General features: G+C 44.8%; 1 protein-coding gene across 6 annotated transcripts in view; it reads left to right on the forward strand.

The window, feature by feature from the left end:
• The window catches only part of CDK6 (cyclin dependent kinase 6), a 200764-nt gene extending 180007 nt beyond the window's left edge, over window positions 1-20757 (forward strand). For all 6 annotated transcript variants that reach the window (XM_084784968.1, XM_084784971.1, XM_084784970.1 and 3 more), the window contains 3 exons: window positions 4468-4518; window positions 9150-9285; window positions 10561-20757. In XM_084784968.1, coding sequence (XP_084641094.1) covers window positions 4468-4518; window positions 9150-9285; window positions 10561-10707 — 334 coding nt within the window. In that variant the 3' untranslated portion in view covers window positions 10708-20757. The remainder of the gene's footprint in view (window positions 1-4467; window positions 4519-9149; window positions 9286-10560) is intronic.
• Window positions 20758-21950: the final 1193 nt, after the last annotated feature.

A 21950-nucleotide genomic window follows, 5' to 3' on the forward strand; every position in this document is an offset into this window, starting at 1 on the left:
ATAGTTTACAATGTGAAAATAAGCATGAACCTTTAAAAGACTGAGTAGTACTCCCCAAAGCACCTGAGGTTTGCTTTGCACTGTGCACACTTGTAAAATAACCTAGAATTTTTGTTTACAGGTTCAATTAAGTTTTTTCCATTAATTTGTTTATTTATTCGCTTTACAATCTGACTGCAGCCCCCTCCCTCTTCTCCCAGTCCCACCCTCACACCTTTTAAAACCATCTCTTTGTTGTTGTTGTTGTTGTTGTTGTTGTTGTTGTTGTTGTTGTTTTAAGAGAAATGAGGTAAGTATACATCAATCTTATAAAGCATCTTTAGTTGGGTGGCAGGAAAAGCAGACATAGGATTCAGAACGTGTCTCAAGAAAGTTAGGGGTAGCACGTGTCTAGCAGCAGGGTGTGACCCTGTTATGTAAAGGTAAGGCGGCTTAAACTATTGGAAAGTCATCTAAAGTAGTTGTCATTGTTAGTAGTAATAAAATGTATGAAATGTGTGAGCTTTGGTAATGTCCTATGTATTTTTAAAAAAACGATTTTCCTTATATGCTGATCTTTGAAAGTAGCTATCTTTGCATTTTATTATTTAACATGAACAAAGTTCGCATACAGAAGAAATACGTTAAAAATTAAAAAGCAACCTTCATATTTGCTGCTTTCAATCAGGTATCTTTATTGTTGATTTTATCCTTAAATAATTTATTTAAAAGAATTACTAGGTCTGTGGCGCAGAAGCTTTGTGTAGAAAGAAAAATGTAAAACTGTTCTGCTTTGTGTTGCCTGTCCTTTCTTTAAAAAAATTATATACATATATACATACATACACACATGTGTGTGTGTGTGTGTGTGTGTGTATAACTATTCTCTCTTTTGCCCCTTTGTCCCACTGGGTAGCATCAAGCATCCCTGTTGTCCATCTTCATTCTTTAAGTAGGGCCTCTCTAAGGCTCCTTGTGAATTCTGGGACAGACAGGCTTTTTCCAGCAATGAGGTGAGACAGAGTTTGAGGTTATATGGGCCTCATCTGGTTTGTCTCTGTCTCGCCACCTCTACTTCTTTCTGTCATTCCATTTATTTGCTTCTTCAGTACTCGGCTTCCTTCCTTCCAGCTCAGGTCTATGTCAGTAATAAGGATCTAGCCAAGCTCAACTTATTTCTCCCCAGGTCTCCCTCACCCCCACCCTGTCAGTCAGCTCAGCCATTTCCATAATTATAAAATATCACCTAGAGGGTGGCATTAAATAAAAAAAAAATACTAAACCAAAATTCATAATATAAAGTCTCTGTTCCTTGAGACTGGACACAGATAGCCCAGGTGGGGGTGGAGTGCCTGGGAGCAAGCACTGAGTGTAGTCCACAGCGTGCTCGCATGCACGAACACACACACACACACACACACACACACACACACACACACACACACATCCATACTTGTCTAAAACATGCTGTTTAAACATGTTTAGCTTGACCTCAAGCCTGCCCTTTGCGGATGTCTAACACAGCAAAGGGAATAATTATTCAAAGTGACAGCAGTCAACGTGCATCCCTTTTTGTCTCCTCAGAACATACAGTTAACCTCTGAGATCTTTTTTAAAAGAGAGATCACATCCTGTAGCTCTCTTACCTTTACTCTCCAGATTCTACTGCTGCACTTTCAAACTCTGAGCGTGGTGAAAGCATTTATTCTTGTTCTCCATCCGTTGTCCCCCACCTTTCTCCCGTTGTGCACAGATGGCCTCCTGCGGACTTCAACCAGCTCCGTGAGCAATTCAAACATGTGTTTTAGAACTAGATCGTCCTAGTTCCACAGTGGCTGTGTCTAAGCCCTTTCCTGGCTTAGGAGCTTCTCTTCTGACTGCCCGAGGAAACCAAGACACACAGCCCAGAACAAGAGCTGGACTGGTTTTAGGCCTTTGTCTAAGAGATGCATCCATTCTTCGAGCCTATTTTGCTTGCTTTTCCATAGCGGTGGCCGGAGTGTTGAAGTTAAAAGGCTCTGCAATACTCAAAAGTAATTTCTTACCTGCTTCTGTGGCCACCCGTGTTCATGAGAAGTTCATGCAGCTTGCACATAATCAACTCACCAGGAGCCGCTGATAACTCCTTCTCTGTGTATAAACTTAGTTGGCCTGACACCCATGACACTCAAGCCATTTAGAACCTGTGCTTAATAATAGAAGGTGGATCATGTACTTCTAATCCTCGTGATGTCATTTAGACTCTGCCTTTATAATTCCGTCATTTACTCATAATAGTAAGCAAACATTTGGGTGCAAAGAAAGAAAAATATGGCTCCTTAGAAATGTGTATTCGGACAGCCAAGGCTACACAGGAAAACACTGTCTTTCTTGAGGGGAGGGGGAGAAGCTGGGCACAGTAACACACGCCTTTAATCCTGGCACTTGGGAAGCAGAGGCAGATGGATCTCTGTGAGTTTGAGGCCAGCTTGATCTACAAAGGAAGTCCAGGGCAGCCAAGCCTACACAGAGAAACCTTATCTCAGGAAAAAAAAAATGTGTATTTGGCACTTTATAATAATAAAAAGTAATAAAAAAATAATAAAAAGTAAATATGAACAAAAGAATGAAGAAGAGCCTTAAGGATCCAAAAGGGTCGTTTTCCTAGTCTATTTGTAAATGAGCCCCTTATACTGGGTAGTAATTTATAAACAACAGACATTTATTGTGCACTGATGTTGAAGCTGAGAAGCCTAAGGTAAAGATGCCAGTGGGTCCCTATGTCGTGACGATTGTCTGCTTCCAAACGCCAGCTTCTTGCTGCCTCCACACAAGGCGGGAGGGACAGAGCACATCTTTCCACCTCTTAGAGCAGGAGTCCCATTCATGAAAAAAGAGTCCCCACCCGAAGCTCCACCTCCTGGCACCCACATTCAAACCACAGCCCCCAGCAGTGAGTGCATGTGCAGAGAACGAAGTAGAACAGGAATGTAAAGGTGAGTAGAGGGTCAGAGGGCAGTGTGATTACAGCATGCCGTGTAACATGCCGTGACTCAGAAGTGCCCCTCCCAGAGTCCTGTGCCGCTTCTCCTCAGTGGCTCAGCTGCAAAGAACAGAGTAACAGAAATAAATGTGTGTTTCGGCATAACCGTGAGATGCGCAGCTCAGGCTTTGGGGGGTAAGACGGACTTGGCTTGAACTTCAAGTCCGCTGTTCTTTAGGTATTGGTAAAGTTGCGTAGCATCTGTTAATGAATCACAGTGATGATGGCAGTGATACCTCGTTGCTCCTGGAATTATCCTGTTTCAGGAACATTGCGAGACATGCTAGATACGACATTTGCTCTCTGCGAAGAGCCCGTCATTTTATTGACTCGTTGTTGTTTCAAGGTTTACTGCATTTCTTCACTTTTTACTTTTCTATTTTCTGAGACTTGTGTAAGAGCTTAGAAGGTAGCTGCCTCAGTGATGGAGTGCACGCTTCTTACGTGTGTGGCCCTGGGTTTGTTGCCAGCAACACACGCATATCATATATAATTTGATATCTAATATACTAAGGAACACAGTTCTTGATAATAATCATAAGTTTATAAATAGCACTGAGGCAGGAGGCAGGAGGGTGGTGAGTTTGAGGCTACCTTGAGTGTCCAGGCCAGAGTGGGCTTTCTAGTGAGACTTTGACTCAAAAATAAAACAAAAATTAAAGGAGAAAGGGGTGGGGGGGGGGAACCAGCTGTTTGTGTCATTCACCGAACAAGGAGTTGAGAAAGACTTATTTGTATACTATAGGTGTAAACAAAAAAACAAAAAACAAAATAATAACTGTGAGTCAACTAGGGAAAAGTATTAGAAGAAGACTTATGAGGAAACCTAGAATGACCTCGCCCTCCGAAGCCCATTTGGTCTACTTGGGAAAACACCAGAAGTGTCGCAGAGGGAGTTTATTTCATTGCCAGCGGAATGGTTGCTGTAGATAAGGAGAGCAGAAGAGGACACAGTTACCTCTGCACGAGCGACGGGAAGCAACCACACTACTAAGAGAAAGCAAAGGGGCGTAATTAAGAAAACAGACCCAGCAGGGGCTCAACACGGCATCCAGGACAAGTAGGAAAGAAGCTCCTCAGGAAGTCCCTGGAAAGTGGGGTGCGCAAAGCACTCTGGGGACAGCCTCGGGACTCCCACATGCTCAGACCAAGATGGGCTCCACCCTATTGCAAAGTTAGGCTGAGCCTTAAAACCAGGGCCTCTAGACAAACCGTTGTAGCTTTCTTGTTGCAATGGCTACAAACAGGATGCATAGTTATGAAAGTCAGATACCACGGCGAACAGGAGAGGCCTTATTGCCAGTGAGATACATGGAAAGCCTTCCTTGGCCGGAAAGGGATGGTCGGTCACACTTCTCCCTCCAGTAAAGAATATTTTGCTTTCTGCTGAGCAATGACAATGACGAATGACTGGAATGCAACGTCAGGAAATGCCTGGTTTTGAGATGTTATCTTTATTCTTTTAGGCCTCTTTTTCGTGGCAGTTCAGATGTGGATCAACTAGGAAAAATCTTGGAGTAAGTAATAATTATTCTCTCCCATCACCCAAAACATTTGCAGTGGCTTTCCTCTGATGCTCTTGTTTCTCTCTTATCTTTTCTTGCCCCACGCTGCTGCTGCTGCTGCTGCAGACAGTCTCACTAGGTGTGTGGTGAGTGGGGACAGGGTAGCAGAGCTGTCTCACACAGGGCTGGTTGTGACTCAAGCCTCCCTGCTGTGCTGTGAATGCTCGCCTGCCTGTTGCCTGGGTGGATCTTCACTGCTTCTCTGAGCCACCAGTGTTCATATGTGTTGTCTGCCTGTGTTCTCATCAAATTTACCTGTCATACGAGATGGGACAGTTGGAGGCCTAGGGACCCCAGGGCTGTCCAAATAGACATCCTGTTCCCATTGAGAATCCTTGATCATGCCTGTTGGGTTTGCATTGCATTCCACAGCCAAGGATAAAAATGCTAGCCAGTCACGTTTCCCCTCACAACACCGAAATAGAGGATGAGACTTCTGTTCTCTTCTGAGCCGGTGGCTGAGTAACTGAGAGGAAGTCACATGCCCCAGCTCATAACTGCTGACTTAGCCTTATTTTCCTTTAATGTTTTCACCTGAGAAATGAGAGAGACTTCACTTTCTCCGTGCAGTCCGTTCTCCAACTCACCCGCTGCTACCAGTGGTTTATCGCATTGCGCTGTGGTGATTTGCAAACCTCATTGGTGCCTACATGTTTGTACATGTGAGGATGTGCATGCTTTCATGTCGCTAGAATGTAACTGGGGCCTTCCTCCTCACATGGCGCGCTGTGTGGCATCCTTTTTTTGGCTATGTGCTTTTGCTGAGCCGCATCCCCAAGTGAGCTAGAATCCTCCCATAGGGGTCCTGGCTAAAAATCACCACCATCATTTTTATGAATCTCAATCTCAAATGATTTTTATGGAATTTAAAATCGGTAAGACTGCCACCTGCTTCCCCCTACCCCCACCCCCAAAAAAGTGTGCCTCTATGAATCATCTATTTAAGGGTGATTGCTTTAAACCTGGAATTCACCCCCAAAAGCTGAGGTTCTTTGGGCAACTGAAAGCTGTTCCCAGTGCTTTGAAGCTGAAAGAACATTAACTGGCTTTGGGTTTGTTTGTTTGTTTGTTTGTTTGTGTTTGTTTTTTTGGTTTTTTTGCGGGGTGGGAGGTGGGGGGTTAGTTTGTTTTGTTATTGTTGATTTGGTTTGGTCTGGTCTAGCCTTGTCTGGGGACTTCCCAGGTCTGGGCATTCACCAGTACCACACTTCCTGATGATGACCCTGTAAAATGAATGCATTCTCCACCAAGGTCTTTTATTACCCTGCCTGTGCACGTGAAGCTGCTGTCATTCACTGCTGGCCTCGTATTTTTCCCTGAGACTATAGAATCTGTCCTGTGTGCATGTGGTCTTCCAGAGGGACCTGGGAAAGCAAATGCTGTCATATTCCCCTGTTGAAAGGAAAAGCGGTCTTGGGGACATCTGCCTGCCGGGCCCCCGAGGCCATTGCCTGCTCTCCTTTCTTTATACCTCATGCGATTCCTGGCCCCCTCCAGCGCAGTCTGCGGACCTGTAGCACTGCCTGTACTCTTAGACCATGAAGTCAATGCAATAGGCCAGAAGGGACATTTGGCTTGTCCCGTGGGAAAGCCGGTTCGGACTTCTGGCCAAGGCCCGGCACTCCCACGTGGCTAGCAGAAAAGCAGCTGGAAAGCCTCGTAGGTTTGGTGCTTTTAGATTATACTGCTTGGTTTCTGGCTTTGCTTCCTTGCTCTGGATGGTTCTCTCAACAGAAAAGGGACAATGCTGCACCCTAGTGTCACTCTCAAACTACTTGAAAAAAAAATATTTCGGGCCCCATCCACCACAGCCATTTATAGATTCTGTGCTCTGTCAGTCTTTCCAGCGTAAACGTCAACTTTTACAGCTCCTACTCAGCTGTCCAAATAATGAATTATGATGCAAGCCTTTTCTAATGAACCCCTCACGATTTCATTATGCTTACCAAGGGCCATGACAGTCCTTATTGGACATGACACTAAATTTTTTTTTAAAGGAAAGTCATATGCTCATGCTCTTAATAAGGTAAACTGTAGACACATTTCTACTTTCAGAGAACATCGAGTACTTTAGAGGCAGAGCAATGATGTTAGGCACGACATTTAGAGCATTTTTTAGGAGTGATATCATAGTTAAATAGGAGCAAAAAAATGGAATATGGAATAAGGAGAGCTGAGGGGGAGCAGGCAGGCGTTCTCCTTCCTCGCCCTGTCTCCCCATCTCTTCACTAAGATGATGTACCTGACCTGTGTGTCTCACGGATTTTTTACAGGAGTCAGAGAAGACAATAGTTTTAAATTTTTTTTAAATATATGTATACATGTATATATATCCACACTTTATATGCAGTTAGTATGTATTTCCATAGGATACAGACAGACAGTGTTTCTTTGACAGCATTTGGCTTCTGACTGCTGTATTCATAAGCCTTCAAATCTTTAGGTATGTTCAACACTACTAATAATACACAGGAGGCTGAGACCAGAGGATTGTGAGTTCGAGGTCAGCCTAGTATGCACAGTAAAAGGCTATCTCAAAAAAAAAAAATGTTGCCAATTAAATGATTTAAATTCTAAGCACATTACAATCCATTCCTAGGCAACTGATGATGATTATGTACAAAAGTCCCAATATAAAAGGGCTCTGCAGGGGTAGAAGTTTAAAACTGTCTATGATAAGTATTGTTCCCATTCTACCCAAACACATCCTCGTGTTTCCTTTCGTGGTTATAGTGATTGTTTTTACCCCTTCATCACTCGTGTTCTAGATCTTGCTATTAAACTCTTTGTGTGCTACTTACGTAAGTCATGATTTTGCTCATTGATTCCAGTGTGTCCATGATTCTTGTCTTTATATTCCTCAAAGTATATGTCTTAGGGGTCCCGCTCAAACTAAGGCACCAGCCAAGGACAATACAGGCGGTAAACTTTTAACCCCTACGCAGATCTAGCCAATGGTCAGAACAGTCTCCACACTTGAGTGGAGAGTGGAATATGACTTTCTCACATACTCTGGTGCCTCACATTTGACCATGTCCCCTGGAGGAGGAGACCTGGTGGCACTCAGAGGAAGGACAGCAGGTTACCAAGAAGAGACTTGATACCCTATGAACATATACAGGGGGAGGTAATCCCCGTTAGGAACAGTCATAGGGGAAGGGAATAAGGGGGAAATGGGAGGGAGGGAAGAATGGGAGGATACAAGGGATGGGATAACCATTGAGATGTAACAAGAATAAATTAATTTTAAAAAATTGTAAAAAATAAAAATAAAAACCAAACACACAATAAAAAAAAAAGTGTACGTCTTCTGCAGATGCTCAGTAGGGACAGTTAGTGTCATGCCTCTATACCCAGGGACATGTGCACTGATGATGGAAAATCTGCTCTTCCCGGGGGAGCTCTGTGACAGAGCCCTGTAGACCCTGTGACACCTGTCTTGCCACCTATCTTCCTGAAAGATGTTTGCCACCATACCTTGTAGGCCTGTGCCTCAAAAAGTACAGAGCAGGACCTTAGTTTAGGCCAGCACCATTTCTAACTAGGGTTAAAAACAGTTTGGGTCAATATCTGAATAACTGTCTATCCTGTTTACTAAGTTGTGTTCTTGTTTTTCTTAGTTCCAAGTTACTCAGAGTCTGTGCACTGTCCAAATACACTTACCACCTATACATAAACTATAAATAATACTACATATTTATAGATTAGATAGGGCCACCAGCCTACCAATAATAACTTAAAAAAATGGATATTGGCTACATATACTGTGTGGCAGGCACTGTAGTATACAGTTTCAGTAAATTGCTCCCCAACCCTCACTATAACTATAAATTACCATCATCACATACATAAAGATACCAAAGCTCATAGTTGTCATGTAATTTGTCCTTACCTGTCAATTAAGGGTAGGCGCTGAATGTGAAGCCACGTCTGCCTGTTTTCAAAGCCTATGCTCTTTGTACGAGTTGCTGCTCTCTCTACATTTCTGATCCCAGAATGGTTGTCAGGGGGAAATCTCAATGATGCCCTTTAACTGACCGTTTCTCACTTTGGAATACCATTACATAGTGATTGCGTAAAACGGGGCCGACGTAATTTTTAACCTTATTTTTGAGTCCCATTTAGAAAATTACTCTTTGATTAAACGACTTGGCCAAAGTCATGTGTTAATAAGCTGTGCTGGGTGAGTGTGGGGAAAGCACATCTTCATAGAACTGTTTTATGAGAAGGCAAAGCAAGGGTTCAGGCCTAGAGGTAGACACTGTACATCCGCATGGGCGTCTTTCAGAGTCGCCGCAGCGTCTGCCTCATCACCGCACCCCTGGCCACACAAGCCCGTTCCCAGACTCCCCTTCCATTTGGTGTCTGCTACCACGGACTGGGCTTACTTCCGGAAGTTTTCAGTGTCCTCTGAGGTTGTGCCACGTGCCCACCCTGTGGTAGTAGGGTAAATGAGAAACCCTTTACATTGTTAGTTGAGGTTTTCCTGGAGCGCCTGCCCCGAAGCATTTGCTGGCCCTCAGCTTTGGTGAGGGAGCCGTTCCGTTCGGCCAATGCTTACATTCACTCTCCTTCTTCCGTAGCGTGATTGGACTCCCAGGAGAAGAAGACTGGCCTAGGGATGTGGCCCTTCCCAGGCAGGCTTTTCATTCCAAATCTGCTCAACCCATCGAGAAGTTCGTGACAGACATTGACGAACTAGGCAAAGACCTACTTCTGGTAAGTTCCTGGGATGCAGTTGGCATGTGCCCGTCGAGACTGTATGATAGACAGCACCGGGTGCTGCCTCAACCACACCGTGTGTGGGAGGCTATACTCTTGCTGTGGATTTTGTTTCCAGCTAGTGGCTTTGGATTCCAGGGTGTCTTTCTCCCAGCACCATGTTTTGAATGCATACTTGGTTGCAGCTTTACGAAGACTCCTGATCCCTTGGGCATACCTTCTTGAAAAGTAAATACACTTCCATGTTTAATGTATCCTGCTACTTGAATCCGTGCGCTAGTCACATCTTTGCAAATGCCCCCCCCCAAAGGAACCAAGTATCAATATTCCTAGTTAGTGATCTATTTAAGAAGTATTTAGTGTGCCACGCACATAAAAAAAAAAAAAATACACCCGTTGAAAATAAGATTCTAGGGGCGGAGAGGTGACTCAGTTCTTAAGAATATGTACTGCTTTTGCCGTGGACCCAATTTCAGTTCTCAGCATCTGTATCAAGCAGCCTCCAACAGCCTGTCCCTCCAGCTTCAGCATCACAGCCCCACAGGCACCTGCACTCACGTGCACACTCCCACATGCAGACACACGCATGCCCATACTTGAAGTATTTAAAAATAAAATAAAATAAAATAAGCACTTTTGCATTTTGAAATTCAAACAATTTGTTATTGATGTCATGTATAATACCCTTCTTTGGGGACACATATGGCCCTTCTCACTGCACTGTTCTCGGAGTCGGAGCCCTAGGAATACTAAGCCTGTTACTAACCTCCTCCTGAATTAAGAGCTGTCATTGCCTGATTCGGACTGTGGGTCATAACCTGCGCTTTTCTCTGTGTCTCATTCTGCCGCCGCCGAGGCCAGAAAGGCAGCAGTTCCCGGTGGCGTGTTTCTCTCCTGGAAGCAGGTAGAAACATTCCTGAAACCCTAGGTCAGTCACATCGTCAACGGCAACTTGAATAGAGGTGAGACTGTTCCTCCCAGCCTACCAAAGTACTCAGCTCTTGAACATGTAGTTCTAAAGGGTAATTTTGAGTCAGTTATCTAGTAATCAAATTATTTATTTTTACAGAAGCACTGTTTATTGCTCAGTGTGTTTGGTTTGTTTTTGGGTTTGGTTTTGGTTTTTTTTTTTTTCCAGTTCATTCTTAGGCTGATGACTTTTGGAAGCAGAACTGTTAACAGAATTTTAACTTCCCAAGATTTCTCCAAAGGTCTAAGTGCAAGCACATTATTGGCCTTGATGTTTCAGAGCAAATGTTTTCTTTATTGCAGAAATGCCTGACGTTTAATCCAGCCAAGAGAATATCCGCCTATGGCGCCCTCAGCCACCCGTACTTCCAAGACCTGGAGAGATACAAGGACAGCCCGCATTCTCACCTGTCGCCCAGCCAGGGCACCTCGGAGCTGAACACGGCCTGAGGTTCCCCACGGACGCCGTGAGCTAGTCATCTGAACACGTCATCGGTGGCTGCCGAGTCCCCTAAGCAAGCCGTGCGGCGCAGTGGCAGAGTACTGGCTGCCAGCCTTCCAGCTGCCGGCTTCTGCATGGGCCCTGCTTCACCAAGGAAACCACCTAGTTGGCTGTTCAGAAATCAATGCAAGAGTGATTGCAGCTTTCTGTTCGTTCACTTGTCTGTCTGTCTGTCTGTTTCAAGAACCTGGAAAACGTCCAGAAGAAGAGAAGCTGCTGACCAAGTTATTGTGCTGCCATTTCATTTCCTAACCTTGAATGCTGCCAGTGTAGGATGTGATGATCCAGGCCCTGCTGAGTTATGATGTAATCTCTTTGCAGCTGCTGGGCCTGCTCGGTACTTGTGAGTGAGTGAGTGTGTGTGTGTGTGTGTGTGTGTGTGTGTGTGTGTGTGTGTGTGAGAGAGAGAGAGAGAGGAACGCCCTGATCTCCTAAAGTGTTACTTTTTGTAGACAACAAGAATGATTGAATTTTAAAGACTAGAGGTGACCAATAAGTGAAAAGTGATGAACCAGTGGGGTCTTCTCCGGTTACAGAGGTTGAGCCTTTGTCCTCAGCATTTCCTTTCTGTCCAAAAGCTTTTGCTAGCAGTAAACGATAATGTTTTAGATACCACAGAAATGAGACTGCAAAATGGGGGAAACCCCAACATCTTTTAAGAGACTATTTTTAAGCGTGCATTCTTTATTTACTCTTTGGAAAGTGGAACTTACTTGTCCTAAGTCCTATATATATAGTACAACACATAATTGTTTCTCCTGGGAAAGGCCCTGTTTTATTACTTGCAATAGGTTTAGGGAGTGAGTGTACCTCAAATAGGTTTTAAAGATAGGGAAAAGAGTATATTTTCTGGTTTGAACTATTACTTCCTTTGTGTTTCCTGTTATTTTGTTCTTTGTTTTAGGCAATTGCTTCCTGCTCTGATTTGAAGCTGCTTCTGCATAGAGACGGTCAGTTCTCTCCACCTACTGCCCCTTTGTACATCCGCCATTCTCTGCCTTGTTTGTAAAGTGCCCACCTGCTCTCCGCTAGCACTTCTAATTCATATTCTAATCATTGCCCAGCTGCCCCATGCCACGCCCACTTGCCTGCCCAGCTGCCCCGATGCCACGCCCACTTGCCTGCCCAGCTGCCCCCCATGCCACGCCCACTTGCCTACCCAGCTAGCCTCATGCCACGCCCACTTGCCTGCCCAGCTGCCCCCCCCATGCCACGCCCACTTGCCTGCCCAGCTGCTCCGTGCCACGCCCCCTTGTCTGTCCACCTTGCCCCTCCCACATGCCACGCCCACTTGCCTGCAGCCTTTCCCTAAACGCTCTGCAAATGGCGTCACTTATGGCGTCTGGGTCCAGTTGTACCATACTAGCAGGATCCCCTTCGTTTTCTTAGTACAGTTTTCCCACCTACCATCACTGAGGTCACCTAGGCAGTGTAGAGTACTTGTCCCGTGTGTCACCAGCATATAGATTACTATAACTTTCACTTAGTGTTTTACATTTTTATATTGTATATTGTCAAGTGTTCTGTCTGAGGGGGATGTCTTTCCCTCTTTTTTAGAGAAAATTATTTACTCTCTAACGTGATCTCTCTGTCCATCCACAGGATGTGCTTTTGGGGGTGGGTGCCTGATGCTCAGCCCTGCTTTCTGCAGAGCCAGCCTGGCCTGGGCATTATAAACAATTGTACCTTGCTGTTCTCTCTCTGTCCTTTACATCCCGTGCCATCCTTGCCTTATCCACGGCTTAATGCTACCCTGGCACTAGGTAAAAGGTATAGAAAGCAGCTTTGGGGAAGTTTAGCTGTGTTTTGACTCGTGTTTGGAGCATATATAAGTAAAAAAAACAGATCATGCTTCGGTGTAGAGCTTTGAAAGAATGGCTGGGATGTCACACAGTAGGACAGGCTTCTGGTGGTGTTCTGTGTATGGAGGCTTTACTGTATGCCATGTAGCTGAGCAATACCTGTGATTATCTTGTGTGCAGGAGTTAGATGCCTTTCCTGGGGGCTTTGAGGCTGGGTGTCGTTTTTTGTTTTTTGGTTGTTTTTTTTTTTTTAATAACATTTATTGCATTCTGATTTGTTGTCTTGAGAAACAGGATTGTTTTTTTTTTTTTTCAAAAGCAAGATTTAAAAAAAAAAAAACGAAAGCTAAGCTGTGAGAATGTTCTGCCCTTCATCATTTCAGCACTAGGATGTGCTGTCAGCACTGTCAAAACTTGAGGCAGAATCAGCCCAGAGCCTCTGAGACAGTCTCCTCTAGGTGTCTTCTGCCTTGCCTTTGAACGAGGCCCAAAACACAGACGAGTTTGTGCTGGGGCTTAGAAATAGAACATGAAGCTCACTACATCGTGGTTTACTCCATCTTGGATTAGCATCCATGGGATAGAGTGAAAATAATTTCAAGGGTTCTGTTTTCACAGAAAAAAAAGGGGGGTTGTGTTTTTTGTTTGTTTGTTTTCCATAACATTGCTCAAAAAAACCACAGCTCTCTTAAACTGGAATCTTTCTGTATTCTTTAGAGTTTTTAAGTATAGAGTTTAACTTCGTTTTTTGTTATCCATTTTGGGCTTATTTCTAGGTAGTTTTGTTTTGGGGGGGTGGCTTTGGGGGGTTTTTTGTTGTTATGTATGTGTGTTTGTTTTTTGGTTGGTTGGTTGGTTGGTTTTTCAAGACAGAGTTTCTCTATGTACCCCTAGCTCTCCTGAAACTCACTCTGTAGATCAGGCCTTGGACTCAGAGATCCACCTTGGACTGTAGATGGGCATGAGTAGTCACCACCACGCCAGCTTTGAGTAGTATTTTTACGTCACAAACATCCTGGTATTAGAAACTTGGCATTTATTCCAGGATGGTGCAGGACGGGCATGCTGGCCTCTGTGGATTTCCTGTCTCTGCACCAGTTCTTTGTCCATGCAGCTGCTTTCTGATGTACGCCTGTCCATCAGGCTCCCACTTCTGAGACCCAGTCTCCACACAGGAGCCTTGCCATCGGGGCCCTTACAGCACATGGAAAGCTACAGAAGCATAAGAGCTTACTGAGTGCAACTCATCCTTCCGTGGAAGGACTGATGCACTGTGAAGAGCCTACTGCCCCCAGTGTCTACAGAAGCAGCCATTAGGAGGAACAGTACAGAACTGTGCCTAATCGCTTCTGTCCCGGGTTCGCTTTCAGAGGCCCTGGCATTTACAGGACTGACTGGAACTGTAACAACCTCCCAGGTGGGTGTGGAGTAGGGGAGTGAGGTGTCCACTTAGTCCCCATGAGCTCACTCGCTGTCATGTGGCAGGGAGTCCTAACCACCCAGGTGGCCTTAGAAATACAGTCCCTGAGAGCACCCAGTGGGCTGCAGCCTCCCACGGTGTCCCTCTTTAAAGAAGCTGGGCGCTCAAGCAGCAGAGAAACTCTTCTATTAGCTTGGGGCCATTCCTGCCCCATTTTCTCACGCCTTTCTCTCAGGACCCAATCGCTGACCAGTAGACTTGAGTTCAGCCCTAGGTGATTGACTGAAAACAGCTCGGAAGCTAACTTAAAAATAAAAACTAAGAAGTAAAAATGAAAACTTCAGGATGCAGCAGGTGCTGCCATCTCAAAGACAACACTTTCCTCAGGATAGAAAGGTGCGCAATTGGCTCGGGAGTGGGCTGCTAGCCAACTTGACTGAGCAAGTCAAACAGTTTGAACTTTAAAGTATATCCTGAGCTTGTTTTTTAAGTAACTATAGCTGCTTCTCTTAAAAGCTGTGACTGCTAAAGTCAGTCGCGGCCACTCTCATCACGGAAGTAAAATTATGTAAGGTTTCTAGCAGCATTGTTGTACTGAGTCTTCTGTCCAAACAACTGCTCTTCTAGAGGAAACCTGACTTTTTTTTTTCCTTCTTCCTGAGACAGGCTTTCTCTGTGTAGCCCTGGCTGTCCTGAAACTCCCTCTGTAGACCAGGCTGGCCTCTAGCTCTGTAGATGCACCTGCTAGGACTAAAGACGTGCACCACCGCGCCTGCCTGACTTAATTTTTTTTTTTTTATGAGAAGCACAGATGACTCAGAGCTTCTTAAAGTATAGTAGGGTCCGGGAAAGAATCACATTAAAAGTCCCCATACTCTATGACTGCTTGGGCTTAGCACATACCAGTAGCCTTTGGGAGAGCACATGCTTTAAATTGTGATATGAAAATAAAGATATTATATGATTTCCAAATCTTTAAAAATTAAAAAAAAAGTTAGGAACAAACAGGATATTCAAAGGTTGTTTTAAATTTTACGTGTTTAACAGTACACTTTTGCCTTTAAGTGTGTTCTAAGAAAAAAAAGCTTAAGCCATTCAGCACTGGGTATGTCAAAATACACAAATTTTGTCGAGATGCGTAGAATCATTGGCATTCCTTCCTCGCTTCATGGGAAGAAAGCAGCCATCTGAGGCTATTCTCACTATGTATATACGCCTAAGAATATTCACTGTAAAAAGTAAAAATTGTAAAGGCATTTGCCTCTCATGCAGCTGAGAATGGATAAGTTATAAGCCTTTTTCCAAATATCCTTTGTCATGTACACCCTTTGCATCTTGGTACATAGTTAGGAAGGTGTTCATGCATTCCTCCTCCACCGTGGAGAAGCCTCCAATGCATGAGAACACAACGCCTTCATCTCCTCCCAGCTTCCTGTCTATGGAGGAGGTCAGCCTAGTTCCACAAGCCAAGCTGGTGCCTACAGCCTCCCACCTCTTCCAGGCTGGGATTGCATTTTTCAAGCATCTCCGCTGACTTGGTTTGGGTTTGGATAGTGGTGGTGGTGGCTTTTTTCAGGAGATAAGCCAAACCTATTCTTTTGCCCGCCTGTCTTCTGAAAGAGAGACGGCTCTATTTGCTTGCTTTCTTTCTTTCTTTCTTTCTTTCTTTTTTTCTAATGAAGTTGCCTTTTTTTTCTGCTAGGATTTTCAGCAAGTTAGTGGACTTCTGCTAGGATAGTCAGGCCTCTGTGGCCTGGTTCCCTGGCCCTCAAGAAAATAGCCACCTAAGAATAAATGCGGGCTTCTCCTCGAGTGCCTACCGAAATACTGTTACAGCAGCTCCAAGTTAAAACGGTGGGATGGAAAGGAGTTTGGAGTTGGTTTGGTTTTATTTGGAGGAAAAGCTGGTTTTAAAATTCACAGTGCCCTAAGGTTTGTGTGGAGTTTTGTTGTTGCCGTATCCCAGTAGGGTTCCCAAGGTGGCGCTTTCAGAGAATACTTCAGATCTGACCAAGGCTAAAGAGGTACTGGAGCGACATTACTTCTGTTTTTCCGCACATTTTGAACTGTTACCTGTGTCTCTTCGCCTGTGTTTCTTCGGGCAATTAACAGTCTTCATAATATTCTGCAGCTAGGTGCTGAGTGACTGTGGAATCTGCTCGGGAGTGACATTTAAGCAAATAAAGAATGCATTTACAGTTGCTTAAGGAACACGTCTGATGTACCCCAAATCATCTGCTGTTCTAGAACATAGAACTTCTTCCCCGAAGCCAGACTTGCTGTGTGCACAGCATCATGGGAGGAGCCCCAGCCAGAGCGCTCATACCTTGTCTCCTGCTCTCATCCCTCAACTCCCCTGCAACCTTTTTGACTCTCGTTCATTTCTAAATGCAAGGGAGCAAAATAAGTAGCGAATCAGCAATCGGATGAGCATGCAGAACATCTTCTAAAGAACTGCAGCACTCTTCAAGTGACAAAAGAACCGGTGGCTTTTACACTCTACACCTGTAAGCCACAAGTGTAAGCTCTCAAATCCTAACTCCTACATTTTGGGTTCATATATATAAACATATCAACTTAGAAAGGAATCTACATAAGGCTTTGCTGTTTCCACTCTCAAAGTCAGGTGTTTTTTTTTTGTTGTTGTTTTTTGTTTTATGTTTTTTGTTTTTTTACTACATTTTGAATTCACTTTTTTTTCCCCCCCTCAGAGACCCGTGCCGCTGAGCCAATTAATGGCGCAGCACGGTGGGGATAAACAGACAAGGTATTTTAAGTTTCTGAGGCACGCTGTGGCAGAAAGCAGTTTATACCTTCTGAGGCACATGCGCAATCACCTGCCTGACTTTACTCCAGAATGACAGGCGGGCACACAGGCAGGCAGGCAGGCAAGCCTCAGTTATAGACATTGAATCAAAGCTCTTCACAGATCAGGGGCTGTCAAGGCCTTAAGAAGTCTTCAGCTCTTTCCCACCCCCACCCCCTACTCTACCCTCCACCCTCCGCTCCCACTGAAGCACAGATCTCAGGTTAAGCCCCTCAGTAAAATGCCAAGTTCTCCCTGGGTCTACTCTCTGCCATCATCCTGAGGACTACCTGGCAGAAAGGCAGGGGCCTGGGCAAGCCAAGCCAGGCCCAGCAGGATGCTGTGGGAGGGCCAGTGCCCTGTGCATCTCAGAGCCTTCTGTAGTGCCGTCTTAGGAAGCAGGGTGCTCTAGAGGCACGGGGCTGGCCTCTGCGTGACAATAACTACAACACAGTTTGCTCGCTAGTTTGGGTGTAGACACGATGGATGCTGCTCTGCAAGCCCTCTGTACCAGATGTCTCACTCTGAAAGTTGTCTTAGGTTTTGGGTTTGGTTTGTTTGTTTGTTTGTTTGTTTTGGTTTTTTCAGATATATAATTACAGAACAAAGTTTTTTTTATTTTTTCTGTTTTCTATCCTGATACATATGTGGTGGCAAAAAAAAAAAAAATCCTGGAAATGTTTCATTTTGAAAAACAGTTTTCTGCTTCAAATAGCAAGAGTGTATAATTCTTTACTTTCTGGTCTTCTTCTTCTTCTTCTTCTTCTTCTTCTTCTTCTTCTTCTTCTTCTTCTTCTTCTTCTTCTTCTTTTCTTATTCTTATTCTTATTCTTATTCTTCTTTAGTGAGTAAATTATTCCTTGAAAAGAAAAAGGATTTTCCCATTTACAGGAAGCTTTTCTGTCTTCCTCTATGTAGGGTTTTGGGTTTGGATTTGGATTTTAAGGGGTCATATAGCTACACATTGACTGCCAGGAATTATGTCTAGCCCTATACTTTCTAACTCAGGCAAGGTTCTAGCCAGATTCTGGTTGTGAGCTAACCAAGTAGGGGGGCCCTCTACCCCTACTTGAAGTTTTTTAATCTTCAGTTCTATGAAATGCAATAACATGGATTAGCCAGCAATTTTCCTGTGGTCACCATCATCTCTTGAGTTTGACCTTAAGTCTCTGGATGAGTAAAATAAATCCATCAGTAATCCATTTCATGACATCACCCCCATCCCCAGTCACGTCTTTTCATTCCAATCCTATTTGCAACAATAGATTCATGTATATTTCAGTTCTTACTTTTAGTCATTATTTTCCTATGAACAGTAATAGATGTATCAGTACACGCAATTAATAGCATACTAGGAACAGCACTTAGAAGATGGGGAATTTTTCTTATCAACTTCCACGCTTACATAAATTATTTCTATTATTATTCATGTATATTATTTATTGATAAGCCACACTAGTCCTGTGAAAGTGCAACTAAAGGCAGACGTTAGGACGTGGATTTAATGTTCATTATCATGGTCTTGATGGAGTTAAGCAAACAAAAATTACAGTGATACCCCAAATAAGCTGCATGAGTTTTTGACATGATCGCTACGTTTCAGTTGATTAGATGTAGTACTTTTGGTGTCTAGGTGTCTTACTATGTTAAAAGAGGAAAAGCAATGGAATCTGTAGCTGTTGCTCCTGGCCAATGAGTGTATAGTGTAGTGTGAGATTAATTATAGCAAATACTAAGGTAGCATGCAGAGGTTGCTTTAGTTTAGGGACTGGGCTAGGTGGCCACCAGGGCAGAGCAGGCATCTAGGTGCTGCCTCCTGTCTGGTTCTGTGCAAGAGTCTTCTCCAAGCAATCTAGTGCCCTCGTAGGTGTCCTGTGCAGTGGTGGGAACAAGTGATACCGTGGAGAAGGGAGTGGTGTGAAGGCTTTTCCATGGGAACGGAACTGGCTGCTTATGCCTTGAGGCTCATCGTGGTTTCAGGTTCCAGGCGACTTTGCTGTATACAGAAGCAGCCCACCCTAGCAATAAAAACCTAGGAGTTCTCAACAACCCAAAAGCCCAGTTGCGTTTCCTGCTGGTTCTGGTCTGAGCTGAAGGTTAATGGGCAAGTGTTTGGCGTAGAAGAGCAGAGTGTGTTGGGGTGCAGTGCCATGCCCCAGAGTGCACGTCAGGAGCAGGGCTGTCCTTTCTAGATGTGTAGAAGTATGTTTGCACCGTAAGGTGAGTGTTGCTCTTGTATTCCATAGGGACTAGTTAAAACTTGCTTTTAGAGGCTCCAGCAAAGCTATCCTACACAATGAGCTGATTTTTGTTTTGACTTCTTCTTAGAGTAGAAAAATGTTTAAAGGTAAAAAAGAGATCTTCATTTGGACATTGGACTCACTGTTTCCCGGACTGAACTGTAGAGGTCACACATGTCCAATACTAACCTAGGCTGTGAAAGCCAGCCCCAGGAGTCCAGCGTCCCCACACTGTACATCCCACCCCTGCATCTCTCCCTCCATCCCTCCCTCCCCCCACCCTCCCTCCCTCCCTCAAGGTGCTCCCTGCCACTTCCTAGGCCTGTCCCTTTGATGCTCCCCACCTCCTTGTCTGAGATTTAGGCACCAAGCATGTGATGAGAAATACTTTCAGCACCAAGCGTGCCTGTCTAGGCCTGGTCACCACCCCCGTTTTGGCTTTGGCTGGTCATAGTCAACAAGAGATACCTGCCTGATGCCGGGCACAGAATGCACTCGTGATGTCAGTTAGAAATACCCTCTAGCATATTTCTGAACATCCTGGTCTTTACACCCAGTCACTATACCGACTGTTCGTTGTTGGCTGTAGTCCCAGGTGAAAAACAAAACAAAACAAAACATTCCAGGCTGCTGTGTGATGTCGCATCAACAGGCTCCGCTTTTACTGCTTCTCTTCGTACTTGAAACTCGGTCTGCTGTTTTGATTTCACGGTGCAGACATCAGGGTGCACGTTCCCTTAAGGTGCATAATTACCCTCATTCCGTTTGCTCATATCGCTACAGGATGCTGTCTGTTTTTGGTGCTTTGGGTTCAGCAGGTCAAAGAAGCACTGTGGGGGCAAAAAAAATCACTGCCTAGAACACAGTCTTAAAACGAGCGGGCAGGGGTCTCGGGGTTGATGGTGTTGCCTCTGCTCTTCCCTGTGCCGGCTAGATGGAGTTACCAGGCTGGCATGCCAGGTCCACCCCGGACCTTTCTCTGAAGGGTCTGTGAACCCCGTGCTGCACTCAGGGGTGAGTCTGGCATATCCCCTCTGGCAGCCCTACCTTATCAGGGTTACTGGCCACCAGAAGGACCACGTGGAGTACCTACAGCAAAACGTAAACCTGTGCCTGTGCCGCTCCACACAGAAAGTCCTCCTGAGGAAATGCATAAAAGGGTATCTCTAAGGTCAGCGCCCCCCCCTCCTCCAAATCCCTGAGCTGAAGGCTTTTGTTCCCTTCCCTTGAAGCAGATGAAAATACTGGTCAGTTTATGCAAGCCCTTCCCAGTTACAGGAATAGGGAAGTGGAGGGTGTGTGTTGTGGCAGTGTCATCCAAAGACCAAACTTGTTGGGATGGGGTACTTCATACAAGCAGCCTAGGTAAGGGGTGACTCCCGGCCTCCTGCAGGCTTCTTAACAAAGAACTTCCCCCCAGACAGAGCTGAGCTACAGTCTTCATTCTGTGTCAGGGGGCAGGAGACACAACTGGCAGGAAACATGGAGGGTTACAGATCAATACTCCTTTGGAAACTGGATGTTTTACTGGGTGCTAGAATGCAAATTTAGGTATTTATTGTCAGGTAATTGAATTCATTGTTTTTCAAAACCATTGTTCAAATGTCACTACCCATTGGACTCACTTGTGTGCCAGCTGAATTGGTTGAAACAGAACCAGAAAATGGTTTGTACATTTGTCATACCTTTTGTATTTCTTACAATAAAAGTGTTGGTAGCAAATAAAAACAGCAATTTCCGACTCCTTCCTTAGGGAGTGATTGCCCTGCCTGCCAGCTGTGTGTCTTTTTACCTCAATGAATACACTGCAGTAACTTATCATTAACGTTACGGAATGTGTTAGCATAACATGTTAGGCTTTTTCAAGAGAGGTTTTTCATCAAGAATGCATTTTAAAATAGAAGCCGCTCACTGAGCTTACAGCTCGTTCAACAAATGCTAGCGTGACTACACTAAATGCTTTAGTTAGAAAAATAAGACGGAGGCTACATGTGAGAGAAGGTGCAGTAAGAAAGTGTGTGCCACCAAAATGGTAAGGCAGAGACCAGCGAAGGTATCATAGGAATGTGTAGCATGGTAGGCTGAGGGATGACTCCGTAGAGAAGAGCTTCTGCTATGCAAGCATGAGGCAACCAAATTAAAACTTTACAGCACCCACATTAAAAAAAAAAAAAAACTTCATTGTGGCTGTTTGGACCTGTGACCCTAGCATTGGAGGGCAGAACACAGATCTGAGAATTTGTGTGTAGCCTAAGTGTAAGTAAGGGGTGAGCTCTGGTTCAGCAAGAGACTTTATCTTAGAGGAGCACAGCACAGAGAGGGAAGGTACCCAGTGCCTTCTGGTACACACATGTATACCTGCACACCCATGTGCATGAGCTCCACACACACATGAAAAAAAAAACTTGAAATAAGGTTCACTGTGGGGGTGGGGGTGGGCAATGGTTCAGCCAACAAAGTGGTTGATATGAAAAGTGTGAGTTTGGATCTCCTGCACCCACATAAAATTCAGGGGATGTCACCCACATCTGTAATTCTACTGCTGGGAGGGCAAAGACTGACACTGCCCTAGAACCCAAAAGCCAGACCATCTGGTCAGTCGCTGAACCAAGTTCAGTGAGAGACCCTGTCCAAAAGGTAACGGTGGAGAACAATAGCAAAGGACATGGGTCCTGACTTCATTCTCCACGACACATGCACTGAAACAAAAAGAGTTTCTGCAGAAATGAGGCTTGCCACCACTCAAAAGACCAAGACGTGTCAGTCCCAGGGGAGAATACTCTGGATGTGCCCAGGCCCACAATGAAAAGGAAGGCAGCAGAGGGAATGGAGGTCCAGGACACATCCTGAGATGAGTGTCATCACCTGGTACCTGCATGCCACACATGCCACTGTTCTGGATCCTGTTCTGCACAGCTGTGCC

This window comes from Acomys minous (assembly GCF_964271855.1).
Source record: "Acomys minous genome assembly, chromosome: 6".
In the NCBI taxonomy this organism is placed as follows: Eukaryota; Metazoa; Chordata; class Mammalia; order Rodentia; family Muridae; genus Acomys; species Acomys minous.